At 40.1% G+C, this 17,489-nt stretch overlaps 1 protein-coding gene across 1 annotated transcript; it reads left to right on the top strand.

Annotated features, from left to right (window-relative positions):
* Positions 1-9,633: 9,633 nt before the first annotated feature.
* Positions 9,634-12,436, top strand: LOC311105717 (uncharacterized protein; the record flags this gene model as incomplete). Its single annotated transcript, XM_084147930.1, has 9 exons — positions 9,634-9,676; positions 10,302-10,412; positions 10,576-10,618; positions 10,999-11,039; positions 11,177-11,222; positions 11,376-11,407; positions 11,543-11,608; positions 12,206-12,264; positions 12,364-12,436. The coding sequence occupies 8 exons, from the start codon at positions 9,634-9,636 to the stop codon at positions 12,247-12,249; spliced, it is 426 nt and encodes a 141-aa protein (XP_084004056.1). The 3' UTR covers positions 12,250-12,264; positions 12,364-12,436.
* Between the last annotated feature and the right edge of the window lie 5,053 nt (positions 12,437-17,489).

The following is a 17,489-nucleotide window of genomic DNA, read 5'->3' as shown; positions in this document are numbered from 1 at the left end:
GTGGCTCCCTCTTCTGGCCAATCACCAGTCTCCCCTGGGGCGTCACCCCACAAACGCCACATTTGACCTAACATAAACAACATTCCATTTCTTCAAGAAAAACATTTAACAAAGGCATAATCCCAATACACGACATTTCCCCCCTTCGAGACTAAACAGTCTCGAAAACAAACAGAATAGGATTATGACAAGTGACAATTTATCTTATTGAGTATCTTTAACATTAAACCAAAAACATTCTCCTCTAGAGTGTATATACCTTTCTATGAAATATGAATAACTGTTTATGAAGTGTGAATACATTACTATGAAATATGAACAAATCTTTATGGAGTGTAAGAGCGAAAAACTGTCCGGTAACCTTCGTTCCAAATCCATCCATCAATCAAGACAGTAAATTTCTCTCACGGTCCCTCTGCCCCAGGCAACCACCTCGGTACTCCCGATAAACTCATAAACAATGTAACTGCATTTGAAACTATGATGCAATTAAATACACATGTAAGCCCCTGCAAACAAAATCCTATCCAAAAAATATCCACTCTAAGGCTGGTCAAACCATTGGACCCTATAGTGGACCTCTCCCTGCCTAGACTCCCTGTCCCTAAGCATTCACGAAATAAACAAAAACATCTAAGATCCCCACATGTATTCAATAACATCAAACATCATTCTACAAAAATTAATACCTAAGAATATGACACAATTATGTATTACACATCAAATATGTCTATATTTCATTGCAGACACTGGAATGTAGTCCACTACACTTCATCTCCCCGTAGTCTCGACTTCCAATGGATTGTTGATGATGGAATCGGCCACACCCTCCTTGTTTCATCTCCTCCAGTCATATTGTCCCTTCATATTGTCCTTGTTTGAGTATTTCAATCTCCACATGTCCCCCAAATGCTTCTGGAAGAAAAGGAAAGACCAAACAGTATCTTTTGCAAAACAACACTTTCAAATTAAACATCAATATCAACTAAGAATATAAAAATGATATATAAATGATGCATGAATCACATTAATGATAGAATAATGAACTAGGATAATTATTCATTCATACACTTCCCCCCTTTGATTCATAAAATCATACCAAAATCACCCCAATATTGATTTTTTTTTTTTTTTTTTAAATGATCAAATAATCAAAAAGGATATTTATCTATTCAGTTCTACTTGTCCATCTTCATCCAGATCAGGAACAGTCAACACCGGCATCTGAGTGTTGTCTCCAGGCATCACTCTCCAACCTATCTCAATATCATAGCTTTCTCAAAGGTCAGTAACAAATTACAAACATCACACACAGTGCTATCAAAGCTGCAACTAAAATCTGAACCATCACTGCCCCTACTGGGCCTACCTGATCTTGCAACCAAGTCTTCGCTGACTTCCGCTCCTTCAGATCTACCAAATGCATCCCTTATATTCTTCAATGCATATATAACCCTAGTGATAATATCTGAACTATCTGGACTCAAAGTATAACTAATATTATCAATATGATCTTCCCAAATGTTACACCATACCATGGAAAAAGTCCCCCCTTCTCCCTTAGATTCATCCTTCAATGATAGGCTTGAAGACTATGACATGTAGCCATGTCTCTTTCCATCCAATTTCCAACCCTAGCTTCAGATTGATCTGTGTTCGGTGCTACCCCTCTTTTAATGGTAGAAACCTCATATGGAAGCTTCAACGTTGACATGTAACAACATCCTGTCCATCCATAGGGTAAGAATATATACGCTTTATCACCCCAAACCCACCAAATATCTCTAAAATTCCCAATAGTTACATTGACAGGCAAAAGCTGATCTTTTAACCATCAAAGTCCTGCTGTTCCTACTACCTGGTACATAAAAAGTTACATTATATTTGTCCTCTCTAACCTTATGTTCGTGCTTATCCAAAGTCATCATATAATCATCACAATCTGATATTCCCATAAACATACCCTTTCCATCATATGTTTTATTAGAACAAAAACAACTTTTAGCCCTCAATGGTTACACCTCCAATGCTTCAGGGTTTGCTGTTACCTGATTTTACTTCCCATCTAACAAATGCACCCAAGTTAATTCACTTAACCCAATAACACCTAAACCTAGGCTTAAACAAATGTTTTGACAACGACATTATTTTATCTGTTACTGATTGTTGTTGCTGATACAACAGCTATGACAAAGCATAAGATTGACACATACTTGATAGAGGTCGAGCGACCGTCTCTAACATGTTTGTCTGGAATTCTCAACAGACATGGACCCTCAAGATTCCTCACTGATCTTACAGAATGAGCTGCTGGAACCTGCCCATCTATCTCTAATTTTCACAACAGAAGAATCAAACCACTCCATTTAGTTTATCTCTTCCCTAACGAGCGGTACTGATCAGATACCTCTCCTTGTCTGTCATTAAAATCAAAGACCTCATCCTGTACCACCATGATAGTATCCTTCACTATTTCAGATGAATCTATATTGTTCTCTACTACTATCTGCTCTCCTATTTTAACCCTATTCGTACTATCATTGACAGCACTCTCCATCCGTAACATAAACCCCTGAGTCCTTCTTGCTACCCCCTTTAATTTCAGAAAAGTTGTTGTCGGTGTCATACTTCCTAAGATTTGCTATTGCCATCGTATCATTAATCCCTTTCCACAGTTACCATTAAAGTAGTTGACTTAGTTGATGTATTAACACTCTTAACTACTTCTAGTGCGAAAGTTCCCGATATCCTCTGTGTATTATCTACTGTTGGAGTGGCTACTGTAATCTACTCCTCCTGAACTCCCTCAATGACTGTGGAGGCTACAACAGACCTCAACTCTTCCATTATAAGCGTTACTTTATGAATTACATAGCCTTTTAACCAATAATTCTTAACCGGAACAAATTTTAATGCTTGCACTAGATAAGTACACATATTCTCCCTAATCTTCTCTTATCATTACGCAAAATAAGTGAACAGTCACTCATAACCCTCTTCCACTTCATATTGTTGTACAAACTATACCTCCTTTGACTAGCGGACACCAGCTTCTACATCTGGTCCTGATAACAATACTTCTTCTCCATAATTATCTCTCCATGTGGGAGGAACGTCCCCATCCTAACCCTAATAAGTATTTTTCCTCTAAAATTGGTGCTGGAGCCATTGGCTCCCTTATAATCAAATGCGATATATTTATGGCTTTAATAACTATCAATGTTGAAAGAGTTAAATTGCTTCTCACTGTTGTTTTAATAGACTGAAGTGTTAATGTCCTTAGTTACTTCATCCATTTTCCCCAAAGCTTTGAACTCTTTGCTTGTACTTCCATCTATCACCACTAGTGTCAAATGACGTAAATGTAACTTACATTCACTCTCTCTTCCTACTCTAAACCCTAACTTTCAAACTTTTGATTATAAAAATACACCTATAATTACCTTGATCTCCCTACTCTAAAGTGTAAATATAGATACTCAATCACCCTCAATCTTCTCTTATCATTCAGCAACACATACTTTCTCATGCTTCTAACAGATCTAAACTCCTACCATATCTTCCCACTAAACTCTAAAATGTCCTTCACCACTGTTCTCTCTCTCTTACTACTAACTTTGAAACTTAGCTTACTGTCTTAGAGTTCCTTCAACCTAGTTCTCCTAACTTATTTTAATCTAATCTTTTCTCCTAACCTTTAAAAACCTTTTCCACTGATTTATTCACAAAATCCCTTTACCACACAATTTTTAGGATATGTGATTGGGAAAGTCCCCACCTGCTTCTGACTTCTTTACACACAGACTTGGCAAACGACTAAACACCTTTTAGCCTAGCCTGAAATCCCTTGGTGTAAGAATGTAACCCAGAATAACAGTCACCCCTTTTAACTTTATTTTCCAGACAGATTGTCTAATAGGCAGTCTAATAGATTATCATCCTTCCTATGATATTATCTTTTTAAGCCAATATGATTCCCAAAAACCCTACTTTTTTTACATCTTCTACCAGACAGCCGTTTAGTGTACATCCTATTGTACAGTTCAATTTACACCATGCATCTCTTCCCAACACTGCAATAGGTATATGTTATAATATTAGTATGTCTATTTTAATTTCTCCTTGATTTTTTATAGCATAGCTCAATTGGTTCCCTAAGAGTAATTAACTGTTTTACTACCTCAAATCCCTATCCTAATTAGTTAATTTTACATAGTGAGATGTTTAACCTCTTTAGGCTCAACACATAAGTTTTTCCACTATTCACCATTCTTCTCATAGTCCTCTGTTTTTACTTCAATTGTTAGATATTTTCTCTTCTTCTCTAATCGATGCTATCAGCTGACACCCCCCTTTCGGATCTTCTAGGCACTCTAGAATCCTTAGGATTCACCTGGAGAACAGGTGATCTTGACTGGCCCCTGTATCTTCCTTAAAAATGTTCTCTGTTGTTTCCTCCTGACTGGTTGCAGTCACAGGTAAAGTGACCAATCTGTCCACAATTATAACCGTCTTCTGGAGATTGCTGGAAGTGTAGCTGAAATCTTCCTCCTCCTTCTAAGCCTTCTCGTCCTCTTCTCCTCCAATTCTTTGTCTGTCCAGAAACTGGCTGTGGATATGGAACACCTGGTACCCCCCTTGGCTGGTACAATTGCATTTGATATTGTTCAGTTGAAGCTGTAACAGTGATTGTTGATTTGGTTCACTCTGATTCTTCATAACCAAAGCTTCTCTTCTCCACCAGTTGTATGATTGAGTTTTCTGAGAGTTTCTTGATCCTGTTCGTTCTTGCTGTTGACATATCAGGATTCTTCAAAAGCTTATATTCTAAGTTCTGTCCTCGAAATATCATCTTCCATCATCTTCTTCTATTTCTTCTGTGCCAGTCCTTGTAGGAAAAACTCCTTTTGAATACACAGCACCTTTAGTCTCCTCTTTATCGCTGTCTTCATCTGAACTCGAATCTCTTGTATCCTTCTTCCTTCAACTTCCATCAGAGATCAAATCTCTAGTATCCTTCTTTCCTCTCTTGCCAACTTCCTTCTGATCACAGAGTCATATCCACCCATGATCTCTTCTCAATCACTCTGATCTTTATCTTCATCATCTTCTTCAAGTTCCATCTTCCTTAACCTCACTCTTCTCTTTCAGACATCTCATTTTCTTCCTTCTGGAGTTCTGGATTCATCTTCATTGTCGTTTCTGCTTGTCCTCTATCTATTATTCATCTTCATCTCTGATGCAACAATCACCCTCCTGGATGATCCCTGAAAGCTGAGGATAAACATCCCTAAGCTCTACTTCCTTCTCGTAAAGGTGGGTGTCTTTCTGCTGAATCCGTATGTGAGAAAGGTGTACTAACTTCTGCCATTAGTTTTCCTGTCACCTTCTCTATACCTTTGTTTATCTTATCGCTGGAATCTTTTATCAGTTTTTGTTTGAGAATGAAGGGCAACTTTCATTTCATTTGCCGGATAACCTAACACCACTTTAGTTAAAGGATTACTATTTTTTCCCTATATCAACCGGTGTAATCACCTTCATAGCCTTGCTGTCCTTTCTCCCCATTGTAACAACCCTTTTATATTCCTTTATCGTGAATTATTTTATTTTAGACTATATAGCCTATGGCTTCCCCCCTTTAATTATTAATATAACCTAACAACCCCAAAAAAATAAAAATAAAATCTTTTTTTCTTCTTTTTTTAAAATAAATCAATAAAAATATGACTATGAAATAATTCAATTAAAATTTCTATTCAAAAACCATTTCTAATTAAAATAAAAAAACAATTAAAAAATCAATTAAAAATTATGAATAATTAAAACCAATTTTAATTTCTGTATCTTATCTTACCAATTTATCAATTAGTGGTGGCTATCTTACCACAACCCATCAAATGCAAGTAGTCAACTTCAGACTACAATACCCATAAACAAACCCTGTAACCCTACAACACTACAATTCCCATAACCCCTTGCTCTATAAGCACCTAATTATCTTAAATTTACAGAATAATGTCAGTCCTCGATTCCCAACACAACTGTAATTAACCCCAGTGATGCACATAGCCTCCAAAATGCAATTTTTAATGAATGATCAGTCTTTGCCAAGCCTATGTGAAATTGTCATTACATCAAATATCCTGTAGGGGAAGATTTTGTAACCAGACCAATCTCAAACCCTTCACTCGATCCTCTGTCGCGTCACGCCTTGTCACGTCACGCACACGTTAGCCCCTCCTCTCTCTCTCCTTTGCTCTCATATGACAAAAGAACAGAGACACAGGAAAATATTTTAGTAGTTAATGCAATACTGAGTTCTCAACCATATTCAATATTCCTTCATTCACATTCGCTCTAAGAATCAACTCAGGACTAAATAGATCAATAACATTTTTATTTAATTTTTATTTATTTTAATCGTCATTTAATTTAATTTATTATAATTCGTCCTCATATATCTAATTTATAAATTCACTACATCTCAACAAATAGTTTCATGTTCGAACAACAGTCACTTTAACGATTTAGAAGATTTGTGTCCAAATATCTCCTCTTTGTGGCTATTTCTCTGTCTCCCCCTGAGCACGCAGCCCCACAGAACTATGACACGTTACCCACAATCCCGTGTTGTAGTTTTACTATACCCTCGTGTTGCAGTTTAGTGCCGTAAAACAAAACGTGTCCTAATCTCGTACCATAAACTCCCCCTTTCTGTAGTGTAGTGTCGCAAAATTAAACGCATGCGCAAATGCATTCAATGATACGATTCCCAGACAATAGAACGATAGCATTACGCTACAGCTTCACTATTTTATACCTTATACTCACACAATTACACATAACAGAGCTCACATTTGCGTAGAACTCTGAATTCTACACACACATACATATTTTAAGAGGCTTATCCTATCGCAATAGGACCTCTAAGGACACGTTAGTATGTAGCACACAACACAATTAGCATTAGCATTAGCCGCTATGTACCCTGTAGCATGAAACACAATCCAGCATTTAGCATTAGCATTAGCCTTAGCCTTTAGCTAACTGCGGCCTACCACGCCCTAAGTAACCTGCATTGTGCCTAAATCATTGTCCATTTATCCCCTGCTAACTTTATGCTGCCGTAAGTTCTGGATAATCATATGAGCGGTTACCCCAAACAAATAACCCGTCGACTATAAGATGAGCATAACATACAATATAACCCATCCACCTCATGGTTCCTAGAACCAACCTGACACCACCCTAGCGCGTTGCAAGGATTTATGGCCCACTCCTAAGGAGTCGCCTCGTTTCGAGGTCTTTCGAGGTCTTCGTGGTCCTCTGTAGCTCAGCTGGTAGAGCACGGCGCTTGTAACGCCAAGGTAGTGGGTTCGATCCCCGGGACCACCCATACACAAAAAAAATGTATGCACGCATGACTGTAAGTCGCTTTGGATAAAAGCGTCTGCTAAATGGCATATTATTATTATTATTATTATTTAACAGATTCACAATGCTCTAATTGCATACGTATTCCTGACTTTATTCTGCCAATATCTGCCTTAATCTCTACCATCGATTGCTCTAACATTCCAAGCCTACTCTCCCCCCTTTTGCCCTGTCTACCAGTGCAACAATTGATAATGATTAGCCAGACCCCCAGTTATCAGCAATAACGCCACACGAGGCACGGTCGTATGGTACATTTCTCCAGTGTACACAAGCAGTATCCAACCTAACAAGCTCCAAAGCGGTAAGAAAAACTCACCCTTGTCTGGCCATGGCTTCAAAGCGAGTGAACTTGGATCATAAGGTTTATTCATATCACAAGCTTCAGCATAAGTGACAGATGTCATGACATCCGGAGAACGGCGTCCCAGATTGCAATGGCCGTTCTGACTTCTTCTTCGTTTAGCCCCTACTTATAAACAATGCAAAAAGATGGGTGGCTCCCTCTTCTGGCCAATCACCAGTCTCCCCTGGGGCGTCACCCCACAAACGCCACATTTGACCTAACATAAACAACATTCCATTTCTTCAAGAAAAACATTTAACAAAGGCATAATCCCAATACACGACACCCTCCTACGGCCTCCTCCACGTCTCCTGATGTACTGGCCTGTCTCCTGGTAGTGCCTCCATGCTCTGGACACTACGCTGACAGACACAGCAAACCTTCTTGCCACAGCTCGCATTGATGTGCCATCCTAGATGAGCTGCACTACCTGAGCCACTTGTGTGGGTTGTAGACTCCGTCTCATGCTACCACTAGAGTGAAAGCACCGCCAGCATTCAAAAGTGACCAAAACATCAGCCAGGAAGCATAGGAACTGAGAAGTGGTCTGTGGTCACCACCTGCAAAACCAGTCCTTTATTGGGGGTGTCTTGCTAATTGCCTATAATTTCCACCTGTTGTCTATTCCATTTGCACAACAGCATGTGAAATGTATTGTCAATCAGTGTTGCTTCCTAAGTGGACAGTTTGATTTCACAGAAGTGTGATTGACTTGGAGCTACATTGTGTTGTTTAAGTGTTCCCTTTATTGTTTTGAGCAGTGTATATATATTTTTCCCTGTCTACAATGTTCTGAAAGATGCATCCCTAATGCTTACTTAGTGTAAATTTTCAGAAATTAGCCTGAGTGCCATTATGTTAACTCATTGTCATGCCAATGACAGTTGCATGAGCACAAACAAATCTGGGACCAGGTTAGATGGACATATAATATATAATAATAATATAATATGCCATTTAGCAGACGCTTTTATCCAAAGCAACTTACAGTCATGCGTGCATACATATTTTTTTTTGTGTATGGGTGGTCCCGGGGATCGAACCCACTACCTTGGCGTTACAAGCGCCGTGGAGCACGGCGTTACAAGCAGCGTGCTCTACCAGCTGAGCTACCAGCTGACATGTTTGACATTTATATTCTGCATGAGAAGTCAATCATGTTCTGCTAGTTTCAACCCTTTGAATAAACCTATGGTGAATATAGGCCTACCCCATGTGAAGCGCTTACCAACTACACACTTGTATGCGCAATACCGACGCAATGTTTGTTCTACATGCTGTATTTCCATCTGAACGTCGCACAACGTGTCCTGCTGAACACAACCCGGTAATCATCTGGACAACTACAAAAAGGGTATGGTGGACAGACTGGAATTGAAAATGTCATAAAAGGCAGATCCCACACTACACTTCTAATGAGATGTGTGGAGATGCACTGCAACCTCTAGGTCCTGGAGAGCTACCGTCCTGTAGGTTTTTGCTCCAACCCTAATCTAGCACACCTGATTCTAATAATTAGCAGGTTGATAAGATAAATCAGGTTAGTAACACCTGGGGTTGGAGCGAAAACCTACAGGAGGGTAGCTCTCCAGGAACAGGGTTGGGCAACCCTGCTCTAGGTAAACCCCACAATAGTGTGTTTGAATAGAAGTGCAGGGAGAGTTATATAGCCTACTGGTGCAGTGATGAACTTGCAGGTCCTTTGGTAATCAAAGTAGGCAGGTACACATACAGTTGATGAAGTACCTGAGAGAGACTGCTGTGTAGTGGTCGGCGGATGTAATGTGGAGTTCCGTGTTTAAAGAGGATGTGTGTTCGGCTCCTTTGGTTGTCACTTTGATCAGGCAGGCATGGATACCGAGGTGGACCCAGACGCAGCCAGCGCAAACAGAGGTAAGAAAGACCATCTGACCACATAACACTTTATTTTAACCCGAAGGTTTTGATGCATGGTTTCCCATACTTAGAGTAAATAATCCTGGATATAGCACTTTCAATAGAAATTCTCTATTTAGCAGTCTTTTTTAGCCCAGGACTAGGGTTGATCTGGGCCAGGGAAGCCGACTCATGTTTAGACAATATACACCTTATGATTTATGAGGGATTAACATGGACCATGTAGGAACTGTACTGGTTGTTTTCCAATGATCTGCAAATTGCATACAGTTGACATTCATTTTAGTAACTAATTGAAGAGGTTGCACATCTGGTGCACCACAATTATGGAATCGGTATTAATTAATTACATTTCTCCCCCCCCAAAAAAAAAATTATAATTCAAAATACTTGATTCTGAACCAAAGACATATCAGCTGCGGCTAGATGTTTCTGCCAGACTTCTGAAAACCACACATTTCCAGTTCTTCATTTCAATCTAGTTTACAATCTGTTGGTGTTTCAAAGTACATGTTGAGTAAGTCCAGTCCATTCCTTCAGAAAATGTGCTTAATGTTTCATACCAGGATGCAATCACTGTAATTTACCTTTTGATTGAACATGTTTGTGTTACCTGTCCCAGTTACCTTCCTGCCTGAACTCCCCAACCAGCCAGTGGTCATTCTCACCGTTACATCACTGATGTCTCTTACGATTGCAATTGCCTTGTGTCTTTGCTGCAAAAGAAAAAATGGTAAGTACCATGACTAAAAGTTTTGCTCTTACTGGGTCCGTTCAGTGAACATTTAGGGGCCCTTTTTCTCTTTGGTTGCAGGTCATTTGGTGCAAAATTAGAATACATTGATGACGCAGTAAACATCAGTGAAAATCATTGTCACCTCTTGTATTTGTTATAGACACAATACATGAAGAGAATAAAATCTTTGATCCACAAATGTGGTAAGTGTATTAACGGTAGCAGGTATTCTGTAGCCTTGTGGTCCACTCTGTGTGTGCTTTAGCCAACTCCTCTGTGTTCGCATGCCAAATGTCTGGCATGACAAACATAGATACAATAGAAAAGTTGGTTACAGAGCACATGCACTATGGACCAGGCTAGGTATTCTATTCTGCACTTAAAGGAGAGCCTGATAAATTTGTTTAAAATATGTATCCCTAAATATGTATTATTGTCATTGAGAGGTGCCACTGGCAGTTGAGTCTGTTTCTTTGAATACTCATCCTAATGTATTTGGTGTTGTGCTCTCATCAGTGTTGGGATTAGATGAATGGCATTACTGTAATTACAAACAAAACCAGATTTGCTTTTGCTTTTTCAGCACCAATGAAAGAACAGGTTCTGTAGTGCCATCCAGTGTGGGTAAGTAAAATGTTTAATGTTTTTCTACTACTTCTGATGGTGTCATAATACAGGTACCAGTAGGCTGCTAATACTGTTAGATACTAATCTCCGTAACTGGTGAGCAAGGGTTCTAACCCACACTCTTCTTCCCACAGTGTCTGGACTTCGTGGAATCATCAGTGCACTGCCCTCAACTACAGGGTGAACATTATACAGGCATCAGCTCACCCAAACTAATATTCACCCAAGAAAGATACAACGACATGTCAAATATTTTAGGAACTGATCTGTTCTCTGTTGAATAACAGTGGCTTTCATAGGCCTATAAAATGCATGTATTGTTGTCTATTCCAGGGGGTTTCCGTCAATGATGGATGATGAAGAAGGTAAGCTTGACCTCCCTTCAAAGATTTTCCTCTACTTTTGAAAATGCCATGCCTATATTCAGGGCTGTTACATGGATTGGTTTTATTCAATTTCAAACACAATGCATGGAATGTTTTCCTATTTCTTATCGACAGACATGGATGGAGGCATATATGCGAATTTACCCCGTGATCACCCAACCCCAATCTGTCAGGATCCAGGTAAATGATGGAAATGTCAGCACTTATCAGCTTTTTCGCTTTGACTGTGGTTACTGACCGTGTCAGTGGAGGATTTGACCAGTTGGTTCAGGATGTCTTCAATGAATGAGATGTCTTAAATGAACACTTAACCAATATACAAATGGACAAGAGTTTGCATTACTTTGAATTCAGTGTACTCAAACTTGGCACAAAATACCTTTTTTGTATTCATGCTATAAGAAACATGACTAAACTGTGCCATGGTTTTTGAGTTTTTCTTTACGCTCTACCCATTTTATTTTACTCCATCAAAAGGTTTGCTTTTTAATTATCTCACATAGTTGCTGTGGGTAGTGAAGGCTGGGGTAACTAGTAACCCTCCTTGCATTACGCTTACATTGTATGGCGGCATTCACCACATTACTCACGGTTGCATCACCTGATCTACTGAGAATACTAGACCACAGATCAGAATCTTTTTTAGTGTTTCTGCAATATTCATGGCAGTAATGAAGCAATTTAAGTGGCACCTTAATAAATATTGGAAACAAGGGTTATCTAAACAGTAACTAGACAACAAACATCTTAGAAACAATTTTCTCTTTTACTTCATAGTTTACACTAACTCAGAATTCCTGACACAAAAGCGAGCCAAATAGAGGATGTGAAATAGGGTGAGTGCTTGCAGCCAAATAATGTTCAGTACATTGACATCCCATGTTATAGTTGGCTATGTTGACTTATACCCAAAATCGGTTTATCCCCCTTTGCAGATGGAGAAAAGTTACCACCAACTCTCCAACTGTGGTGACATAGGAGAAGGGGAAAACTGTCCAGTCCACATATACTTTCAGGCTCATTTAGAAACAGTATTCACACCCCTTGACTTTTTCCACATTTTGTTGTGTTTACAGTCTGAATTTAAAACGGATATGTTTTGTCACTGGCTACACACAATACCACAATGTCAAAGTGTAATGATGTTTTTCAAAAAAAAGTTTTACAAATGAATTAAAAATGAAAAACTGAAATGTCTTGAGTCAATAAGTATTCAACCTCTTTTTTTTATAGCAAGCCTAAATAAATTCAGGATTAAAAATGTGCTTAACAAGTCACAATAAATTGCATGGACTCACTCTGTGTGCAATAATACTATTTAACATGATTTTTGAATGACTACCTGATAGAATAATTTGGTAATGACTAATTATTACACTCCACTTTATGAAATGTGTTAGAATCCTGAGACTATAATATAATAATGTGTGCGTAGGACCAGTAAAGATTATGACATTGTGTTACTATTTAGCAATTTGAGTAGGAGTTAGACCAGACAACAAAGGACAAGGAGAACTGTCTACAGACAACTGAGAAACCAAGATAAAGAAATAGGCCTCCCAATTTAGGGAGGAGAGAAACCGTTAGGCTTGTTAAAGAGTGCGTGTGTGTGTGTGTGACCTGATGGTCAGGAGAGCAGTTTTCCAGTGGAAAACTACAGCCCGCCTAAAGTGGGGTGGGATTCTTCCTCTGACGTGTGCGTATAAAAATATTGTACGACCATTTTGTTTCAGAGCGCTCTATGAATAAATATGATGACCATTGCAGGATTGAGTCTTTGTTTAATTTATTTAAACGAAGAGATTTACAACCTTTTGGGAATTATTCCGAGATTTAAGAAGTAGTTGACTTCAACCATTGAGAACAAAATTCTCGTGACAGCTTGGTCCTTCGAGCCGGATATCAATACCCGTCCTCTGTCGTTCCGGGTGAAACTGAAAACCATGCACGGGCGGATGATACATCCGTATAGACAAAGACCTGCCCTCCGAAATTGGGGGTTCAAATACAGGCCGGTGACAACCTGGAAACGACAGAAACGGTGACGATATCCAACCAAAATTGAGCTGCAAAAATAAGGTCAGTAATTTTTATTCATTGGATTTTGGGGATTGAGGATAAGGCAAAGGAAGATAGTACAGTTGAGGTTCTAAGGACATTTTTGGAACAACAGCAGCAAGCCAATTGGTCATTGCAGAAATTAGAGAGAGAGAGAGAGAGACGGAAAGAGAAGGCTAAGAAAGTAACTAGAGTACTAGGGTACAATAGGGGGGTCAAGGGACCGAAGGGTGGAAGACCCAGGTCCCTGAGGAGACTTGAGCTCAGGAGGGAGTCAGAATGAGTCAGGAGATGAGAGAGTAGGAGGGGGCCAGTACCCAATGATAGCCTTACTTAATCTATTGGCAGGGAATGAAAGGGCCCCAGCAACCTTAGATGTATACAGGCCATGAACACAGAGGAACGTGGCCCGAGCGGTAGAAGGGATGACCCACCCCAAAACAGGAATAGTAAGGTTTGGGCTGCCGTTAGAGGGCAGTGGGTTTCAGGGGGCACTTTTGCCATGGGCCGATCACGGAGAGTATGTTGGGAAAATAACTGAATTGTGTAATAGCCTCAGAGAACAGTACCATCGTCATGCAGACTTCTCTAAAGTACATGAGTATAAACAAGAGGATAGTGAGACTGTCAGCCAGTACTTAGAGAGGCTTAAAGATGTGTTTAACGCAAACAGTGGCATACCCGAGCCAGACCAGAGACAGGGGAGTGATACGCCCTACCATCAGCAACTAAAGATAGCGTTCCTCAGTGGAATGAGACCAGAGATAAGCAGAACCATTAAAAAGACACTGATTGGCTGGGGCACAGCAACACTCATTAAGAGAGACCTAAAGGGAGTTCAGTCATGCCAACTCTCTGGGAGATAGTGAGGCCAGAAACAAAGGGGCAGTGTCCTGGAAATCACAGTCTGTTTTGTTTTTTTGTCAGTTCTGCTGGGAGTAGATTATAGTGAGGAAGAGACTGAGGAGCCCATTGATCCAAGTTGTGGGGTGTTTGAATTGGCTACTATTGACTTAGCACTTCAACAGGAACAAAAACCTTATTTGACATTGATGGGGAGAAAATCATAGTTCGATCCGCCTCTGGTCATCAATTTATTGAAAGGTTATCAGCCCCAATAACCCTAAAACATGACCAATCAGGAGGAGAGGCAACCATACCCGTCCTGATATCTAAGCTGTGTCCGGTAAATTTACTAGGATGTGATGTAATGACTAAATTGAATGTGGCCATCACTCCCACTGATAGGGGAATGAAAGCACACATAGTCAGAGACAATATGGTGGTCTGTGGGGAAGGGGAACCATGTTATTGGTATAGTCAAGACTTGTTAAGGGGGGGAATAACTGATATTCCCCGAACCTTAATGGAACTTGCTGATGATGTGGTACCAGGCCCCACTAAAATGTCCCCCGATGACCTACACTGTACTCTCTGGTATAACCAACACCCAGGTCCAGATTCAATCTATGAGGAAGCACTATTAAAAACCACAGAAAGGACTGTAGCCTTGAAATGGTTTCACTATGACAACACCCACGCAGCAGTGGAAGTGGAACTAGGGCCCCAAAGTCAGAGACTGTTCAGGGAGAGATGGAGCCCACATGTGTCCCTAGCAAAGGAGCCAGCAGAGGACTGGAAAGAAATGGGACAGTGGGTATCCTGAGTGGCGCAGTGGTCTAAGGCACTGCATCGCAGTGCTAACTGTGCCACTAGAGATCCTGGTTCGAATCCAGGCTCTGTCGCAGCCGGCCGCGACCGGGAGACTCATGGGCGGCGCACAATTGGTCCAGGGTAGGGGAGGGAATGGCCGGCAGGGATGTAGCTCAGTTGATAGAGCATGGCGTTTGCAACGCCAGGGTTGTGGGTTCATTTCACAGGGGGTGGGCAGTATATAAAAAAAAATATATATATATATGTATTCACTAACTGTAAGTCGCTCTGGATAAGAGCGTCTGCTAAATGACTAACATTTTAAATGTAAATGTATCCAAGGGTAAGAGGATCACTGATTGGGTCAACATTGTAAATGGAGATCAGCACAGCACATCCACGGATAGGTATCGTCGGAAATTGAATTGGAGAGCCATTTAGATGAGGGTAGAGATTGTAGAGGATTTCCTGTGTGAAAAAAGTAATAGAAATTGGGTGATGAGAAATGCTGAATTGCATTGTTTAAGCAAGAATGGTATTAAATTCATGCTTTCTAGTTATGTGTATGCAAATTGGCTATTCGTTTTTTTGGTGGTGTGTGGATATAATTTACTAATGCCAGGATTTAGTAAACGAAGCAGAGGATAATGTGAAGCGGAAGTCTGAATAGTTTGTTTATACAACAGTGAGTTATGTAGACAGTTCAAGTTGAACAATGGGAGATAGTTTTTACTATTAGGCTGATGGTTATTTATAGGTTTAGTGAATTTAATGAAAAATGTAGTTATCCGATGTGTTCTGAGGGGGGAGTTTTTTTTTTTTTCCCAGGATGGAGGGAAATCTACAGTATATGTTAAGGGTCAGTAGGAGACAACGTATCAAAACATTTTTTTAAATAGATGCCTGGAATAAAATATCACTGCTTACTTATACGAAGTAAGGGATTATATTGGCAAATGAGTGAAATAAGACATTAAGAAGGGTGACAGGAACAATATACGGGGAAACAGATATTTCCTATGTTCTTGATTACATTTTGCATTTTGGCCATTTGGCAGGTGCTCTTATCCGGAGCGACTTGCAGTTGGTGAGTGCATACATTTTCATACTGTAAAGAAAGGGGCAATCCTACGACATAATGTCTGGCATAAGGACAAATTATTAAATGTATTAAAGTCACTGTTTTGATATGCGGAAATATTGACACATGGGTAAAGCAATGTGTCAATAGGGGGGATGGTAGAGCAGGTTAGGAAACATTTTGGTAGAGCAGGAACAGGTTACTTTGGTAGAGCAGGGACAGGTTAGGAGACACTTAGGAAACACTTTGTGGCCTAGGGTATAACATTGTTTTGTTCCAGATGTGTCATCTGTGCACAGAATAATCACCAAGGTAGAGAGAGCACCCCAGGGGGAATATCCCCTGGCAAAATATCCAGTCCAGCAATTGGAAATTGATTTTATAGAGTTATCACGGAGTGAAGGGAAGAAATTGGGTACAGTGCCTACCAATAGTGTTGATCACGATTAGGATAACCTCAGATAAAGAGGGACTATCCCCCTTTGAAAATGTTTTTGGAACCTGTGCGTTGGCCCAGCTGGTAATGCCTTTCACTCTCATCAAACGATCCAACATGTCACAAATTGGTGGGTTGTCACGTAGAAGGCGAGACCTCCTCCCAGGATCCTTTGATGAGAGGGTATATATCGATGGGATAGGAGTACCTCGAGGGGTTCCAGAAGTATTCAAAGCTAGGAATCAGATTGCAGCTGGTTTTGAATCAAGTATTTTCTGGTGGTCAACAATTAATAAGAATGTGGATTGGATAAACTACATCTACTATAACCAACAGAGGTTTACTAATCACACTCGTGATGCAATAAAGGGATTGGCTGAGCAGACAGCGGCAACTAGTTTAATGGCATGGCAGAATAGGATAGCTTTGGATATGCTTTTGGCTGAACGGGGTGGGGTTTGTGTTTTGTTTGGATCTATGTGCTATACTTTCATCCCCAATAATACAGCACCTGATGGGTCAGTGACTAAGGCCCTCCAGGGACTCACCACGCTGGCAAAGGAACTGGCTGAGAACTCTGGCATTGACAACTCATTAACTGGTTGGTTTGATAATATGTTTGGAAAATGGAAACAGATTGTGGCAACAGTGGTGGGGGCAGTTCTGGTGGGAATGTTCAGTTTGGTGTTATGTGGATGCTGTTTAATCCCATGTGTGCGAGGTCTTGTGTTAAGGTCTTTGGAAAAGGCAGTATCCCTGCAGATGGTGAGGTGTGGACCCGTCCCAAACTCAGACCGATGGAATGATGACCTACAGTGAGGGAAAAAAGTATT

Source organism: Coregonus lavaretus (genome assembly GCF_964263955.1).
Source record: "Coregonus lavaretus genome assembly, chromosome: 30".
NCBI lineage: Eukaryota > Metazoa > Chordata > Actinopteri > Salmoniformes > Salmonidae > Coregonus > Coregonus lavaretus.
Note: the sequence above shows the minus strand (reverse complement) of the source record. Positions and strands in the feature narration are given on the sequence as shown.